The sequence below is a fragment of the Schistocerca gregaria genome, chromosome 2 (genome assembly GCF_023897955.1).
Source record: "Schistocerca gregaria isolate iqSchGreg1 chromosome 2, iqSchGreg1.2, whole genome shotgun sequence".
NCBI classification, from domain to species: Eukaryota; Metazoa; Arthropoda; class Insecta; order Orthoptera; family Acrididae; genus Schistocerca; species Schistocerca gregaria.
In genome coordinates, this window is record NC_064921.1 from 467272656 (window position 1) to 467289414 (window position 16759).

General features: G+C 42.6%; 1 protein-coding gene across 2 annotated transcripts in view; it reads left to right on the top strand.

Annotated features, from left to right (window-relative positions):
- Positions 1-16759, top strand: part of LOC126326193 (myosin-7B) — a 269934-nt gene that overhangs the window by 205688 nt on the left and 47487 nt on the right. For both annotated transcript variants that reach the window (XM_049995575.1, XM_049995582.1), the window contains one exon: positions 1318-1436. In XM_049995575.1, coding sequence (XP_049851532.1) covers positions 1330-1436 — 107 coding nt within the window. In that variant the 5' untranslated portion in view covers positions 1318-1329. The remainder of the gene's footprint in view (positions 1-1317; positions 1437-16759) is intronic.

Below are 16759 nucleotides of genomic sequence, written 5' to 3' on the forward strand. Positions count from 1 at the left end.
ATTTTTCGGCGGTTTACCTGGCCATGATTGGTAAAAGTTGGTTCATCAGTAAACAAGATACATGACACTTTTGGAGTGTCGTTTCTTAATGCTCTTGTACTCAAATAAACCCGATTGTCATAATGGTTTCCGTGCAGCTCTTTATGATGAGATGTTTGACAGATATGCAGCTGTCGATGGAGATTGGGTCGGACACTTACCTGACTCACGTCACTTCCTTGTGCGACTGCGCGGGAGCTAGCGTGCGGATCAACTACAACAGGAGCAAGAGTATTAACCTTCCCCTCTTGATTCGTCACTTGTTTCCTTCTGCTACTTTGTCTAGCTCTTACACTACCACTTTCACGTAACTGACTGAAGAGGGTGATAAAAATTTACCGAGATGGTTGATACCTATTGGGATATCTTGCCACATACACCGTACAAGAACAAAATTGCATCCTTCCTACGATCTGCGTACATCATGAGCATGTCGGCTTTTTCTGAACTGGTAAATCGCATCGTCCGTTGACGACCTAGTGCTAAGACTGTCACACACTAACAAACTAGCAAATCACAGTGTACTCAAGGAACGAAAAAGCACACTATAAGTAAACATAACATCGTATCCAGCAACTACGTATGTTGAATGACGCAAACAAGTGCCGGTGTGGAAATTTTTCGTAATACGTTATCTCGTAAACAACTCGCACTAGACTCGTCTAACAAACACCACTGAAATTCTAGTTACCCGCATTTTCGTATGTTAATGTCAATAGTCACTCTTCCATTTAAAATAGTCTGTATGTGCACAAAAAATACACTTTGTAAGTATTATTATAATCTGTTGACTGACTAAAAATACGGCCCCCTGACTACCAATCTATTCAGTGAAAACTACACATCACTAACACTCAATTTCCGCAATATATGCGTTGCAAGTTTTAAGTGAGTCACCCTGTACATAGACGCGCGCGTCCCCTATACACCAAAGCAGAACATGCCAGATCTTTAAATTTAAAGACAAACGTCGGACTGAAGTAGATTTTAAAATTTTCCTCGAATTCTATACGTCAAGCGCTTCACTGATGAATGTCACTGCTGCATTCTCGCGTTTCATTGTAGCTTTTATATATAGTTTTTATGTTTCCTACATTTAAAGTTTATATTAAATCATTCACGTGTCTCTTTTGACAAGTATAATTTCGTACAAAGTGATGACTTAGTTCATTAGAGTTATCATTGGTTTTTCCGTAAGTCCCGTCTTTGCTTCGATAAGCTAGGTCAGCCCTGGTGAGGAGACGAAACAGCTTTGTCAAGGCGCTTCTTGTGTTGCAGGCGAGTGGAGCCATGAAGACCGCAGGGGGCGCGCCGTGTCTGCTGCTGCTGTTGCTGGGGGTAGGACTGCTCTGCTTGGGGGCGCACGCAGCGCCGCCGCAGAGGGGCCCGGCCATCACGTGAGTACTCACAACACACTCCTTCCATCCTACATGCAGCCCTCCACACTACTCTGTCGTGTCTAAACTTCCACGTATCTGTATCATTTCTACAACCTACAATCCATTTGAACCTGCCTTGGTCTCCTTCTACAATTTTTACTCCCCATCCCAAAATTTCACTCAGCTACCAAACTGACGATTTTTTTATGCTTCAGGATGCACCCTATCAACCGATCCCTTCTGTCAATGAATTGCAATAAATTTATTTTCAATTTAGTGCCTCTTCATTAGTTATCACATCTGCTCATCCAATCTACTGCATTCCACCGTGGCACCAAATTTCAAACTCTTTTGTACTCTGCTTGTCTTAACTGTCTATCACGACGTTTCAAAAATGGTTCAAATGGCTCTGAGCACTATGGGACTCAACTGCTGAGGTCATCAGTCCCCTAAAACTTAGAACTACTTAAACCTAACTAACCTAAGGACAACATACACATCCATGCCCGAGGCAGGATTCGAACCTGCGACCGGGCGGTCACGCGGTTCCAGACTGTAGCGCCAGAACCGCTCGGCCACCAACGGCCGGCCCCACGTTTCACTTCTGTACAAGACTACACTACAGTATTCAGAAAATACTTCCTAGCACTTAAATTTGTATTCGATGTCAACAAATTTCTCGTTTTAAGAAACATTTTCTTGCAGTTGCCAGTCTACGTTTTATATCCTCTTATTATGACCATCGTCGCTTATTCTGCTGTCCTAACAGTAAAACTCGTCTACTACTTTTAGTGACTCGATTGTTGATCTAATTCAGCATAGCCTGATCTAAATCGACAAAATACCTTTTCCCTCGTTTTTCTTTTTTTGATATTTATCTTGCATCCTTTTTCCATTCTGTTCAAATGATCTTGCAAGTCCTTGCCATGTCTGACACAATTGCAATGGCATTAGCTAACCTTAGAGTTTTATTTCTGCTCCCTGAACTATAATTCCATTTATAATTTCGTCCGTAGTTTCCTTTACTTCTTACTCACCATACAGATTGGATAATACAGGAGACGGTTACAACCGTTCATAATACCCTTCTCCACTACTGCCTCCCTTTCCTTTCCTTCGTTGGAGTTAGATTGATGCAGGCAAGTCATAGATAATCATTCGCGCCGTGTATTTTATACCTATCACCACCAGTCAACATTATCCAAAACTTACTCTAAATACGCAGATGCTATACAGCAGGTGTGCTTTTCTTCAGTCTGTTGATATTAGTCGTAGGGTCAGTGGCGCCTTGCGGGTTCTTACATTTCTTCGAAACCCAAACTGACGTTCCCTGTGGTCGACTTCTACCAGTCTTTCCAATCTTCTGCAAGTAATTCGTGTCAGTATTTTACAGCCACGACTGAAACTTCTGCAATATTCACATCTTCCACCGCCTGCATTTTTTAAAATTATTTTTCTTGAAGTCTGTAGGCATTTTGCCTGTTTCATGTATCTCACATAGCAGGAGGATGTTTTCCCAATGATTTCTGTAATGCTGATGGAATGTCGTTTATTGCAGAGCGTTATTTAGACTTGGATGTTTCAGCGCTCTGTCAAATTCTTATCGTGGTTTCGTATCTCCAATCTCAGCTTTATCTACTTCCTCGCCTTTCTCAACAATATTGTCTTGAAGTTTGTTCCCGTTGTTTATTTTTTTTCATATGCTCCTCCTAGCCCTCATTGCTTTGCTTAGTACTGGTTTTGCATCAGAGTTCATTATATTCATACACCTGTCCTTCTTTTCCTTCAGTCGCGCCTGTCCTTTCCGTAGTCATGCATGCTTCTACAGCTTTCGCATTTCTGCTCTAGCCTTTACTTATTTGACATTTTCTTCTTTCCGTCGATCTCATTTTTAAACGTCTGTATGCCCTTTTGTTTGAGTAATCTGCTGCTTTTTAAAAATATTTTTTCTTCCGCAATTAAACTGCCCAAGGATTCCTATTACGTCTAGTCTTTTTGCCTGTTTACAATTGTTTCTTCTCCACACCATCTCTCAAGGCCATCCGTTTGCGTCCTGTTGTTTTCTGTTGTTTCAATCTTTGTCTAACGCTGTCTTTGAAACTCTCCACTAATGACGGTTCTTTAAACTTATTCAGATCTCACATCTTTCAACTCTTTCAGTTCTCCAAACCTTTTAATTTTAAATTGCATTTCGTAACCAATAATTTATGGCTGGGGTTCACACCTGCCCCAGGAAATGTTCTTTAGTTTAACAGCTACTTTCGAAATCTGTATTGCCATTATCTAATCTATCTGAAACTATCTGCTGTCTTCGTATCTCTTATTGATATACAACCTTGTTTCACACATTTTAAAATAACTGTTTGTACGCTCAGTGCAAAATTCTGCTATTTACCTCTCTTACTCGGTTGTTTTCTGTATCACGAAAAGAAAACACTGTTCAAATGACACTTGACAGATTGTGACACAAAGAGCGTGCCTGTTAAAGCGTGGCCCAGTGAACAGAGTGCCTGGCAATGAGGGCGCTTCTGCCACCGTTCTGGGGGAGGTAGGAATTCAGGTACTCAGCGCAAATGGAAAATGGAGCAGAAACTATAACGTTTCACTTTCGGTAATATCCCTCTCACGGAGAAGGGATAGAAAGGTGTACGAAAAAACACGTCCTGGGAAGGTTTCGCAGAATAAACATATCCCTCTGGAGCGATGTGTGCGTTATTTGGAAAGTTCGTAGACGGTTAAATGTCTGCCAGACTGAGCACAGCTCGTTGTCTTCGCCGACAGTGCTCTTAGTGGTTGATCCATCCAAACTCGATATACAATCCGCTGTGTTGAGGAGAAATTAATTTCTTGGCAAAATAGTCCGAACATACTGGGTGTTCATTTTAACTAGAGACATTGAAATATGTTGAAAACTACACTTTGCATCAAAAAAGTTATAATTCCAATTTGTTTGTCTCGGAAGGACGCATCCAACGATACCGCACGTCGATGAGCCACCCCATCCCGTGCGTGTGTGGTGGGAGCAACTTTGAAATCTTCAAAGTAGTCTTTTGTCGACGTGCACGTCAACAAATACAAACGACCCCCACGTTCTTTGCCGAGGTACAGTTTTCCGATGAGTCTCCATGTACATACCATGGTAGCGTTAACCGGGATAACATGCATTACTCGAGTGTAGACACTCCCCATTGGTTACGGCAAGTTGACAAACAACGTCCTTGGTCAGTTAACGTATGGTGTGGCGTCATGGGGAACAAGGTCACTGGTCTGTATTTATCGGCGACACGGTGAAGGGAAGCAAATATCGAACGTCTTTGGAACAGAAACTACCGGTATTGCTGCAGCATGTTGCCGTGGACGTTCGACTTTGTATGTTGATTCAGCATGACGGTTGCGCAGCGCGTTACGCGATTGAAACACTAGAGGTTGTGGCCGAGCGGTTCTAGGCGCTACAGTCTGGAACCGCGCGACCGCTACGGTCGTAGATTTGAATCCTTCCTCGGGCTTGTATGTGTGCGATGTCCTTAGGTTAGTTAGATTTAAGTAGTTCTAAGTTCTAGGGGACTGATGACCTCAGAATTTAAGTTCCATAGTGCTCAGAGCCATTTGAACCTCTAGAGGTATTAGGCCGTATTTACAGTGGCCGGTGGAGGGGCAATGGTGGCCCTATTAATTGGTTCGCTATGTCGTCGTATTTGACGCCGCCGGATTTCTTTCTGTGGGAATATTTAAAAAATAAGGTGTACCAGCAAGTGGCAACAGGCCATGATGACATGGTCGATCGCATCAGAAGTGCCTGTGCTGACATTCCCGCAGATATGCTTCTGTTCCGTGTACGGTCATTTGAAACGCAGATCACTAAGTTGGTGGTACTACTTTTGAACACTCTCTCTAACTGGAAGAGTAGAGTGGCTTTCGCCTGGAGCCTCGGTCACAGTGCGCATCCAGTAGTCAGTCCCCTGTCCGACATGTCGGAGGAATACAATGTTGCAAATGGGATTTCCAATTAGAAGTTATGAAATACTTGCCTGTCCTATCCTTGCAGAATGGAGGGAGGGGGCTATTGAGTAGCATGTCATAAATTATGATTGTGTACCCATTTCCATTCGTCCGATTGCAGCACCATCTGTGGCGAAACGAAGAAAATGCTTCAGACAAAACATGTAAATTTTGCCATAGAATTCTAATCTGCAAAAAAATAAATAAATAAAAATAGGGTTCCCACTGAAGATTTCAAAGTTGTCCCCCGTCACCCACGCACGAGGTGTGGTGGCAGGTCGAGTGTGGTATCATTGGATGTCCCCCTCCAAGACAGACAAATTGGAATTATAAATTATAACCTTTTTTTAATCGGATGTGTAATTTTCGATATATTTGAATGTCTTTAGTTAAAATGAACACCCTATGCATAGAGCAACAACAAACAAATATTCCATTCTCGCGCCACGGCCATGTTACGCTGCGTGCAAACAGTCTTAATCGCTCATCTCAACTGGCCGTAATCACCATACGGCTTGCTGAGCCGACGAGTGGTTAGAAATTGCGTTCTTGTGGATCCTAGAGCGCACCTCGTTTGGACGGGCTGTACCACCTTCCCTCCATCCATGGTATTTAGTTGGGAGCCACGTAGTAACTTACTGTGGACGGATCTCGTGAGGTTGTGAGTCATCGAAATGTCGCCGTTTCGTTTCGCCTCGCGGGCTTGAATGTGAATTTTAATGTGAGTCTTCTTAACCGATAAGAAGCTTCGTGTTATCCTTCAGCGTTGCCCATAATTAGTTGATCATCTATTCAAATAAGCAGGGTGTTGTTTGACTGTCTAGTGAGGCCTGCAAAGGTGCTGGGCATTGTCATCTGACAAATGATGTTGCACACCAGAAGTGGTTTGACTTTCAAATTTGAAGTAATCGTAGGCGTTTCAGAGCTAATCGACGACACTTATGAAGCCCGTCGCTCCCTCACACTAGAAACATACGTGAAACGCAGAAAACTGGATGTCCTCGCAACCATAAATTACGTCAGTAATTCTGAAAGCCAGCCGAGAGGTCCGAACTGTATGCTGTAATAAACCACGCTTAAATGCTCCACAATCATTCTTCATAATAAAACTGCTACGTGATCTTTTTTCATGTTATAGCAGTTATTCCCTAGATTAAGCATAGGACTGAGTGCAGTGCAATAACAATTTGCACTTATCTTTTTAAGATGGCTTCAGTGTCTTGATCTCCTCTCTTGCTGCGTAGTACTCTATAAAAGTAGGTCCTCGGTGTTGTATATTAACTATATCTGAAGAATTAAAAATTTCAGTTTACCACAGCTGTTTCTTTTTTTATCTTCTCAGTTGAGCACCCATATTCTCACAAATACTGTATAAATATGTTTCGAAAACAACAGGTATCTTAGTCATACAACACAAGGACTTTAATAGAAAACCTTCCCGATCATAAGCTGAGAGCAACATGAACCAAATTCTAAAAATGCTAATCCAACTCTGACGCACTTGCCGTCTAAAAATTGTGTATACGAGTATATTATACATTGTCCGCAGCTCGTGGTCGTGCGGTAGCGTTCTCGCTTCCCACGCCCGGGTTCGATTCCCGGCGGGTCAGGGATTTTCTGTGCCTCGTGATGACTGGGTGTTGTGTGTTGTCCTTAGGTTAGTTAGGTTTAAGTAGTTCTAAGTTCTAGGGGACTGATGACCATAGATGTTAAGTCCCATAGTGGTCAGAGCCATTTGAACCATTAGCCATGGATTCAACTTCCAGAATCTTCTAGAACCGAAAATAAATTTCACATTAAGGTGGCTTTCATTATTTGCCGGTTTTGATTTAAATATTGTTTTCAGAAAATAATTATTTACGTAAAGATTTATAGACCGAATGGTTAACAACAAACGTATTAAAAATAGGGCTTCCTCTCATTTCATTATATCAGTTTCGTTATCGATGGCAACATTAACGAAATTATAAATGGAAACAGATATTTCGTTTATAGTTAACACTGAAAATTACAAATTATTGCAGTTAAGGTAGACTTCTTTTCATATTATATACTTTTAGAATTGTATCTACTAATTCTCGTGGTGTGATATCAAAATACAAGTGAAAAATATATTTACGAGAAAGTTGTGTTTGACAGGAAAGTTTATAACAGTTCATAGATGAGAAATAAATAATTCACGTAATAAAGTCAACTCCAGTCCGGCTAAATTTCAGATGGTATCGAACAGTTCATTACTTGAGTAGACGTTGCGAGGGGAGAGGGGAGGTGCGAGGAGGGTAGAGTCACTATAATGCCGAAGGGTGACGCTCGGCAGCATAGTGGTACACCATCACTTTTGTGCCCCAAAATATTCTTACGCTGTTATGAAACACGAGAAGTAGCTACAAGTCGTAACTGTTTGTTTTCTTTCTACACTTACTTATTTGAAAATTGCAGCATCCTGAAAGAAGGACCTGTAGGACAGTGCATTAGTATTAAGTGATTAAAATGGAAGCAGTGAAGCAGCAGTCTTCAATGACCGAAAAGATCATTGTTGCGCCAAGCTGGGCCGTATAGAGCAGCCAGACGAAGTGGAAATGTGAAAGTAAATGGCAAGCTTGAGCGTCGACGCGAAATCATCATCATGTAAGTCCGAACAAGTAGAAGAAGCGGCCTCTGGGAAAAGGGTCTGTGATACTCCAATATTTGGGCTCGTACAGGGAATATGTAAGTGGAACCAGTTGTTACGAGACTGTCGGGCTTAGCTGTATCGGATACTGGAGCGCACGAATCTGACTTGAGCCTAGGATGGCCGTCTCCTTGTCCACGTGACCGTATGGATGGTACTGGTATGGAGTCTGTGCAGGGTGCAGATTTGAGTAGAGGTACACACAGCTTTACGTTGGTTGCAGTTACCTAAGGTTTATATTCGGCTACACTAATGTGACCTTTACAAACACACTGATACTTTTTTTCAGGAGCATGACGAAAATAAATGTTGGCCTTGATAACGATACCACTTCCGTACACTGCGCTGTACTGCTGTGAGTCGCTAAGAAAATGTTCACAGCCCTGCATAGACTTTAAAAAGCACTTTCTTCGATTGTTTCCCTATAAAGAACTGTCAACAAGAAGAGGCTCCATTGTTCTAAATCTGTTGCTGCATGAAAATAATCCTCTTTTCATGGTAAATTAATGCACTGCTATTCTCAGCAAACCAAAGTAAGAATTATAGGATCTGCTGAACGGAGTGGACGTTCTACTGAGTACACAACATAGACTGAGAGTAAACTAAAAAAAAGCGAATGAAGTGAGTAGTAGAGGAAACGGGATTAGCGGCGAATTACTCATTAAAATTACTGACGTCTTATTAGAAGAAGTGAAAAAATTTGTCTGCATTATGGACAAGGCAAGGAGGATATGAAAATCACTCTACCATTAGAAAAGAGGGCATTCCTGGCTAAAAGAAGTCTACTATCATCAAACAAAGACCTAAATTTCTATATACATCTGGGTCACAGATTTGTATGGAACTGAATAATGGGGTGGACTGACAAGATGAGAGTGAGGAGGTTCTCCGCCGATTTGAGGACGAAAGGGATGTGTCGCAAACACTAATAGAAGGGACAGGATGATAGGACATGTGTTAAGACGTTAATAAATAACTTCCATTGAACTAAACGGAGATGTAGCGAGCAAAGATTGTAAGACAAGACAGAGATTGGCAATACAGTACATAGAACATATAACTAAATGGACTGAGTGTAAGTGCTAAAATGAAACGAAGAGATTGGCGCAGGATAGAAAATCATGGTAGATCGCATCAAATCACAATGATGACATATCCCTCACCCTCCCAAAATTTTTTACTTGCTTGCATCATGACCCAGAAGCGAAAGGTTTAAACAAAATATCAAGGAATATTCGCTAACCCAAGAGAGAACGTCGCTCCAAAGCACGGAAAATATTCACTCATACTTAGTGCTAGGAATGAAAACAAAGGCAGCTCTTTCTGGCGACTCAATGATTGCGATTTTCTACATCTCCATCTTTCTACATCTACATCTGCGTAGTATGTATTACATACTCCGCAAGCCACCGCACGGTACGTGGTGTACCCTGTACCACAACTAGTTTTCTTTCCTGTTCCAATCGCAAATAGAACGAGGTAAAAACGACTATCTATATACTTCCGTATGAGCCCTGATTTCTCGTAACTTATCTTCGTGGTCCTTAGGCGCAATATATATGTTGGCGGCACCAGAATCGTTCGACAATCAGCTTCAAATGCCGTTTCTTTAAATTTTCTCAATAGTGTTTCTCGAGAAGAATGTCGCCTTCCCTCCCTCCTGCTCCTCCCCCCCCCCCCCCCCCCCCCCCCGGAATTGCCATATGAGTGCCCGAAGTGTCTCCGTTACACTTACGTGTTGTTCGAACCTACGGGTAACAACAAATCTAGCAGCCCGCCTCTGAGTCGATGTCTTCCTTCAATCCGACCTGGTAACGGTCCCAAACACTCACGCGGTACTCAGTAACAGGTCGCACCCGCGTCCTATATGCAGTCTCCTTTACAGGTGAACCACGCTCCTAAAATTCTACCAAAAAAAACGAAGTGGACCATTCGTTTTCCCTATCACAGTTCTCACACGCTCGTTCCACCTCACATCGCCTTGCAACGCTACGCCCAGATATTTAAACGACGTGACTGTGTCAAGCAGGACACGAGTAATACTGGAACCGAACATATAGGTTTGATCTTCCTACTCATTCCCATCAACTCACATTTTTCCAACGGGAACAATAATGTGATTTTAAGAACATGAACTGTAGAGGATCCTTTCAGATATTAAAGCATTTCGCATAGAAAAAGAGACATGTCTTGAAAGAAACTCCTGTTACGCAGTGGGTAGGGTAGACACAAATTATCCTGAAATACCCCATTTTCAGCGCTGTTGTTGTTGTTATCTACTGTGTGAAGTCTCTTTGTATCCGAACACACTTCCCTCCATTAGCAAATTGACGATACCTTGATACCTCAGTACCTTTAACTCAGTACATTCTCATTAGTTATTCAATCTATCCATCTAATCTTCAGCATTCTTTTGTAGCACCACATTTCAAAAGTTCCTAATCTCTACTTTTCTGAACTGCTTATTGTGTAACTTTCACTTCTGTACAAGGCTACATTCCAAACAAATACCTTCAGAAAAGACTTCCTAACTCTTAGATTTCTATTGTTAACAATTTCGTCTTTTTCAGAATTGCTTTCCTTGCCAGAGACACACTGAATTTAACATCCTTTCTTCTTTGAAAATCTAAACTTATTTTGTAAAATTCATGTCAATCTAAGTCCCTCAGCATCACTGTTTTTCTTCGAACGCATCCCATTAGTCTTGTTTTACTTTTATTGATGTTCAACTTACAATGTCTTCGAGACACTGAACATTGCGTTCAATTGCTCCTCCAGGTCTTTTGCCGTCTCTGACAGAACTACAGCGTCATCGGGAAATCTCAAAGTTTCATTTCTTCCCCCCGAACGTTAATTCCCTTTCTAAATTTTTTCTTGGTCTTATTTATTGCTTGCTCAGTGTACAGATTGAATAACATGGCGGACAGGCTACAACCTTGTCTCACTGCCTTGTCGACCATTGCTTCCTTTTCGTGTCCTAAGACTATTATTGCTGTCTTGATTTCTGTTTTCTTTTTTCTTTGTGTGTGTGTGTGTGTGTGAAATCTTATGGGACTTAACTGCTAAGGTCATCAGTCCCTAAGCTTACACACTACTTAACCTAAATTATCCTAAGGACAAACACACACACAGACCCAGGCCCGAGGGAGGACTCGAACCTCCGCCGGGACCAGCCGCACAGTCCATGACTGCAGCGCCTGAGACCGCTCGGCTAATCCCGCGCGGCCTTGATTTCTGCACAAGTTCTAAACAATCTTTCGCTTCTTGTACTTTATCCCAGCTACCTTCACAAATTTAGTTTATTCCGGTCAACAATGTCAACAGCTTTCTCTAGATCAACAAATACTGTAAACATAGGTTTACTTTTCTTTAACCTATCTTCTAAGTCACCGAGTTAGTTTTGCTTGAAGTCTTCCTACGTTTTTGGAACCCAAATTAATCTTCCCCGAGCTCGGTCTCTACCAGTTTTCTATAGATAATGGGAATCAAATGGTTCAAATGGCTCTGAGCACTATGGGACTTAACTACTGCGGTCATCAGTCCCCTAGAACTTAGAACTACTTAAACCTAACTAACCTAAGGACATTACACACATCCATGTCCGAGGCAGGATTCGAACCTGCGACCGTAACGGTCGCGCGGTTCCAGACTGTAGCTCCTAGAACCGCTCGGCCACTCCGGCCGGTAGAAAATGGATGTCAGTATTTTCCAATACTGACATATTAAACTGATATTTGAGTAACATTCTCAACTGTCAGCAGCCGCCTTCTTTGGAATTGGAATTATTACTTTCTTTTTTATGTCTGAGGGTGTCTCGCGTGTTTCATGCGTGTTGCGCATCAGATGGTACAATTTTGTTCTTGCTAGCTCTCCCAAGGATCTCGATAATTCCGATGGAATGTCATGTACTCCAAGGCCCTTGTTTCTACTTTTGTCTCTGAGTGTCCTGTCAAATTCTTCTCGCACTATCATATCTCCGTGCTCATCTTCATGTACTTCCTCTTCCCTTTCTACGACATTGCCTTCAGTCCCTTTGTATAGCCCTTGATATATTCTCTTTGCCTTCGTCATTATAACACACAAAATGTTACTAATGTGGGGCGAATATTGTAGACACCCGCTCCGCTATACTAAAAGCATTGCAACAGGTTATTTGAGAGTTGTTTATTTTTGAACACCGGAACGACCGCGAGGTGAGCGCGAAACACCGCCCGGCACGGAAACGCTTCGTAGAGCCGCGAACAGCCGGAGGAGCCATCAGGAGAACGACGGCCGGCAGCACTTTGCGTCCAATTGGGACAGTCGCCGGTAATTAGAAACGGCTGCAGCCGCCGCTGTACCCCCAGCGTTGCGCCATTAGGCGCCGAACTGCCCACGGCGCAGCAGCTTCGTGACCGGCAGGTAAATCACGACAAATTGCGGACACAGGGCTGAAGATGGAACAATTAATAGTTTCTCATTAAACTAAAGCTAATTGTTATTGCTCGTACTTCGAAACAAGTTCTTTTTCTGCCCAGTCTTAGTAGAATGTTCCCAACTACTGTCGACTGACCAGCATCATATGTAAATTTACTCTTAAATATAATGTTTCTTTCATCTTGTTCTGCTTGGTAGCAGCAGAAGTTTTATGAAGCAGAGATGGAATAAAGTGGGCGACTAAATTTCTGTCTTCAGTTCGTGAAAATGAATAAAGGAAACAAATTTCCAGAAGGAGTCTACGACCATTGTGGTTATTTTGTGAATGAAACCGTCTAGATCGCTTCATATATTACTTTATTTATAACATCGTTTCGGCTACTGCCATCGCCAGATCAAAACGTAGAACTTTTGAAACGTCTTTTAGTGTGAAATCTAATTTCATTTTAATTAATCACTGAACCAAAATTATGATCTACGGGGTGTTGTTACTACTGAGCGTAAACAATGAGTGACCACGCTCCCCGAGGCAAGATAGGAACACGTAGTTCACAACGCAAACACCAGATGTCAGTAACACATTGTACGTAAGTGACACAAGTTAGCACGTTCAGCGTGTCTCGGTTGTTACGTGAAAGTAGTCGTTACCATACTATAACGCGCTCAGGTTCAATGTGTCGTAGGGTATGCAAAGTTTTCGTGTGTCGTAGAAACTCAGACAGCTTTCAGACGTCGCTACAACGTTATCGGCCCATTCTTTTTTTGCGGAGGAGACTGTTCGTGTCGTGATATGATCCTGCAATATGTTGTCCAATAATTACAAGATCGGGTACTGGGCAAAATTGTTAATAGGACGGCTCTGCACCGCATTGGGCCGTCATGGTGCGGGAACGGTTAAACCAGATATTCAGCGATCGTTGGTGCGGCCGTGTTGGATCTATCCCATAGCCTGCTAATAGCCCCGACCTAACGCCTACATTTTTTTTTTTTTTTTTTTTTTGTGTGAGCGTACGTCAAGTCAACAGTGTACGTACAGAAACCACAGAATCAAGTCGACCTACGGAGGCAGATTACAGCTGCTTTTCAGCAAATCACTCGGGAAAAAAAAGCTGCGCTCCACATGGCGCAACATAGACGCCACGTATAGCATACACTATGCCGCATTTTCAATCGCGGACACGTTGAGTGCCAATGTGCTGTGAAACAAACGGCAGACTCTCCTACACACGTATGTACCGTCAAAAAGAAATTAATTTGCATAGTTTCTTGTATGCAGTGTTTTACTTTCCTGACATCACGAACAGATCACCCCGTGTTTGTAACTGATTACAGTTGTTTTTGCGGTAAGCCCTAGCAAAGACGCGTCTGAACGCATCTGACTATTGTTTATGTGGCGACGAGAGTTAACCTTCGCAAGCGCAAAGGAAAACAGTGGTGAGAGGTCTGGTGAATGTGCTGACCAGGGCAACAGTTGAACGACCTTGCTTTGAGGTACGTCAGAACAGCACAGGCAACATGAGGTCTCGAGTTATCTTGTAGAAAGATAACGTCACAGAGACTTCAAAGATAATGCACAGCCACCAGCCTTAACACGTCAGAAGTGTAGCGCCTACTGTCCAAACTACGAGATATGCGAACCGGGGGTGATCGTGTTGTACACGCAGTGGCACCCCATACCACCACACCAGCTCACACACAGGCCTGTAAGACGATCACGAATTCAATTTGGCAACTTTCATTCTCGTCAGAGCCCCCACACAACGATGCGCCTAACGACTCTGTACGCAGAACCGTCTGAAAAGACGACGTGACACCACTCCTGTGTCTCGCGCCACGTCAAGGGAACCTCAACAATGGTCGCCACGCTACCAGACCAGACGTCGCCACACTGTCGGTATTGAAATCATTCATGCTGAAAAAAAAACTCTTTCTTGACTCACGTAGGCCTGCCTGAAAGACAATTCACAGCTGAGCGAACAGTATTCTGTCCACCAGGGCGCTAGTAACGCGGGGCCATATAGCTCTTACATGGCGTTGAGTCTGATCCTCCTGAAGCCATAGATTTCACATCTGTGTGACAAACGAGGGATTCCGGGCAAAGTGAGAAGCAGTTTTCACAGACGCAGGTCACGGTCCTGCCGTTCTCGAATTCTGCCAGGTGCAACTATAAATTTCATATACGAGGCATAAGACAATCATCGCCATACCCAAGCACGTAAGACACTTCATCTTAGTTTAACGTTTCATGCCTGCTGTCTTTGCGACGTTATAATTTTACGTCTTAGCAGTATTACCAACAGCGAGTTACAGTTTCGTAATTTACGTCATTTTCAAACGCTTAGAATGCGTACCTGCTAACGAGCATAGATAACGAGTATAGAAACCATCAGTTACTGTTACAAATAGATAGAAACAAATTTTAGAACAGTCACTGAGGCATAGTTATGTCTTTTTAAAAAGTATTTCACCTGAGAATTTAGTGGTAGGAAAGTTAGTTAAAACGTTGTATTTAAACAGTGATGTAGGTCGATTGACGGAATAGTGGCAGTTGATACCAACGTGGTAGTTCCCAGGTATTACTCACTCGCGTAAGTTAGATGTTTTTCATTAATTTACTGAGTATACCAAAACGCTCATCTCTTGGTCGGTTCTGGCGTCGAAAAGTCCCAAATGGTGCTACAGCTGTTCAAAGAAGTTCCAGATTTGTGTTTCTTTTGCCTGTACGTCTATTTCCTCTAGAGCTATTTTGAAGTTCACATAGGCATCAGGGTAATTTTTTATCGGTTTCCAGCCAAAGATGCCGTAGATGCGTTTCGCTGATTTGGAGTCATTCGTTCTTATCTTATTGTGATATTTTAGACCCAGTATAGCTTGCAAGATCTTCCTCTCTTTTCATTGCAAGAGGATAAGTCCCTCAGGTGCTCAATCAAGATTATTCAGGCTTCAAATATAATTAATTTTGCTATTATTCATCCAAGATTCCAGCACTCTTTCCACATAGATCTCGTACGCAGTTGTAGACTTTGTGAAGATGTAAACGGCAAATAGTATGAATACTATTGGTTCTGTAATCGATTTGGTCCAAAGATTTCATGATATTATTGTTTATGTAGGTCCCTTTACTGGACGCCTACATTTGATATTTCAGCCGCCTACGTTTCATTCCTTCCCTGTATGCCTAGCCAAGATCGTCTGCATTTAAGACGGATGAGGCAGAATTTTCCATCCCCTCCTCTGGTCCTCATCCCCGAAAGCCGGTCATCTTCACTCATGCTCAAATCACAGGTACGACCACATCACCGCATTAACTGCGAAAAACGTTTGTGCTACGACGCCAACGCACCCGTTCTTGCGACCCAATACTTCCGCCATCCACGTCAGCTTCCCCACGTCTGGAGTCGCATTGTCCGTCCTCCTGCCTATCTCGCTACGACGAAAGCGGGGATCCGGCTGTTCCATTTACCTTCCCTGTCTGACATCTACACATATCTTTTCGACAGAAAATGATTTAATAATCTGTATCTTTTCTGACACACACACGATATACAGATCTTCATTGACTCCATTTAATTTACTTTTTAGTTTAGTTAATTTCTTTCCATTTCAATATACCGAGTGAATCAAAAGTAACACTTCGTGAGTGTAATGCACACATCCAAAAAAGAGTAAATTCCGAGTAGTGATGCATTACGTCATTTGTGATAGGCATCATATCCTGGGCCAGTACAGACTTCTGGCGTGTTCCGTTCGCCAGCATGTTGACTGATGTTGCTTAGTACACCACTATGTACTGTTTGATTCATTCTGGCACGTACTGATTACGGTATTATCTGTTGTAATCTATCGTGCAGTTGTACTATAGAAGAACCAGAGGTCCTATGTACATTCATTCTGTCAGTAGTCTATAGACTGCAGTCGTTGTGTACGGTACTCACACGGTGAATATGCTGATACGCAACAGAAGGCAGTGCACAAGCAGCAAGAAGACGATATATGAAAATCTTTCCAAACAGAAGAGTACGAAACCATCAGACTTTGATTGGCTTGGACGGGCGTTTAAGGGAATATAGCATTCATGTTGCTCCACTGTTAGGTCAACCTAACTGGAGTGGAGTGGTTCTGTAATTGGTAGATGAAGATCCAACCATATGCACCCGCACCACTGTAGGCGTTTCACACTCAACTGCATGGCGCCTGCTTTTGGAGACAGCAATTCCACCCATTTCACCTCAAGAGGGCACAGGAGCCTGTTTAC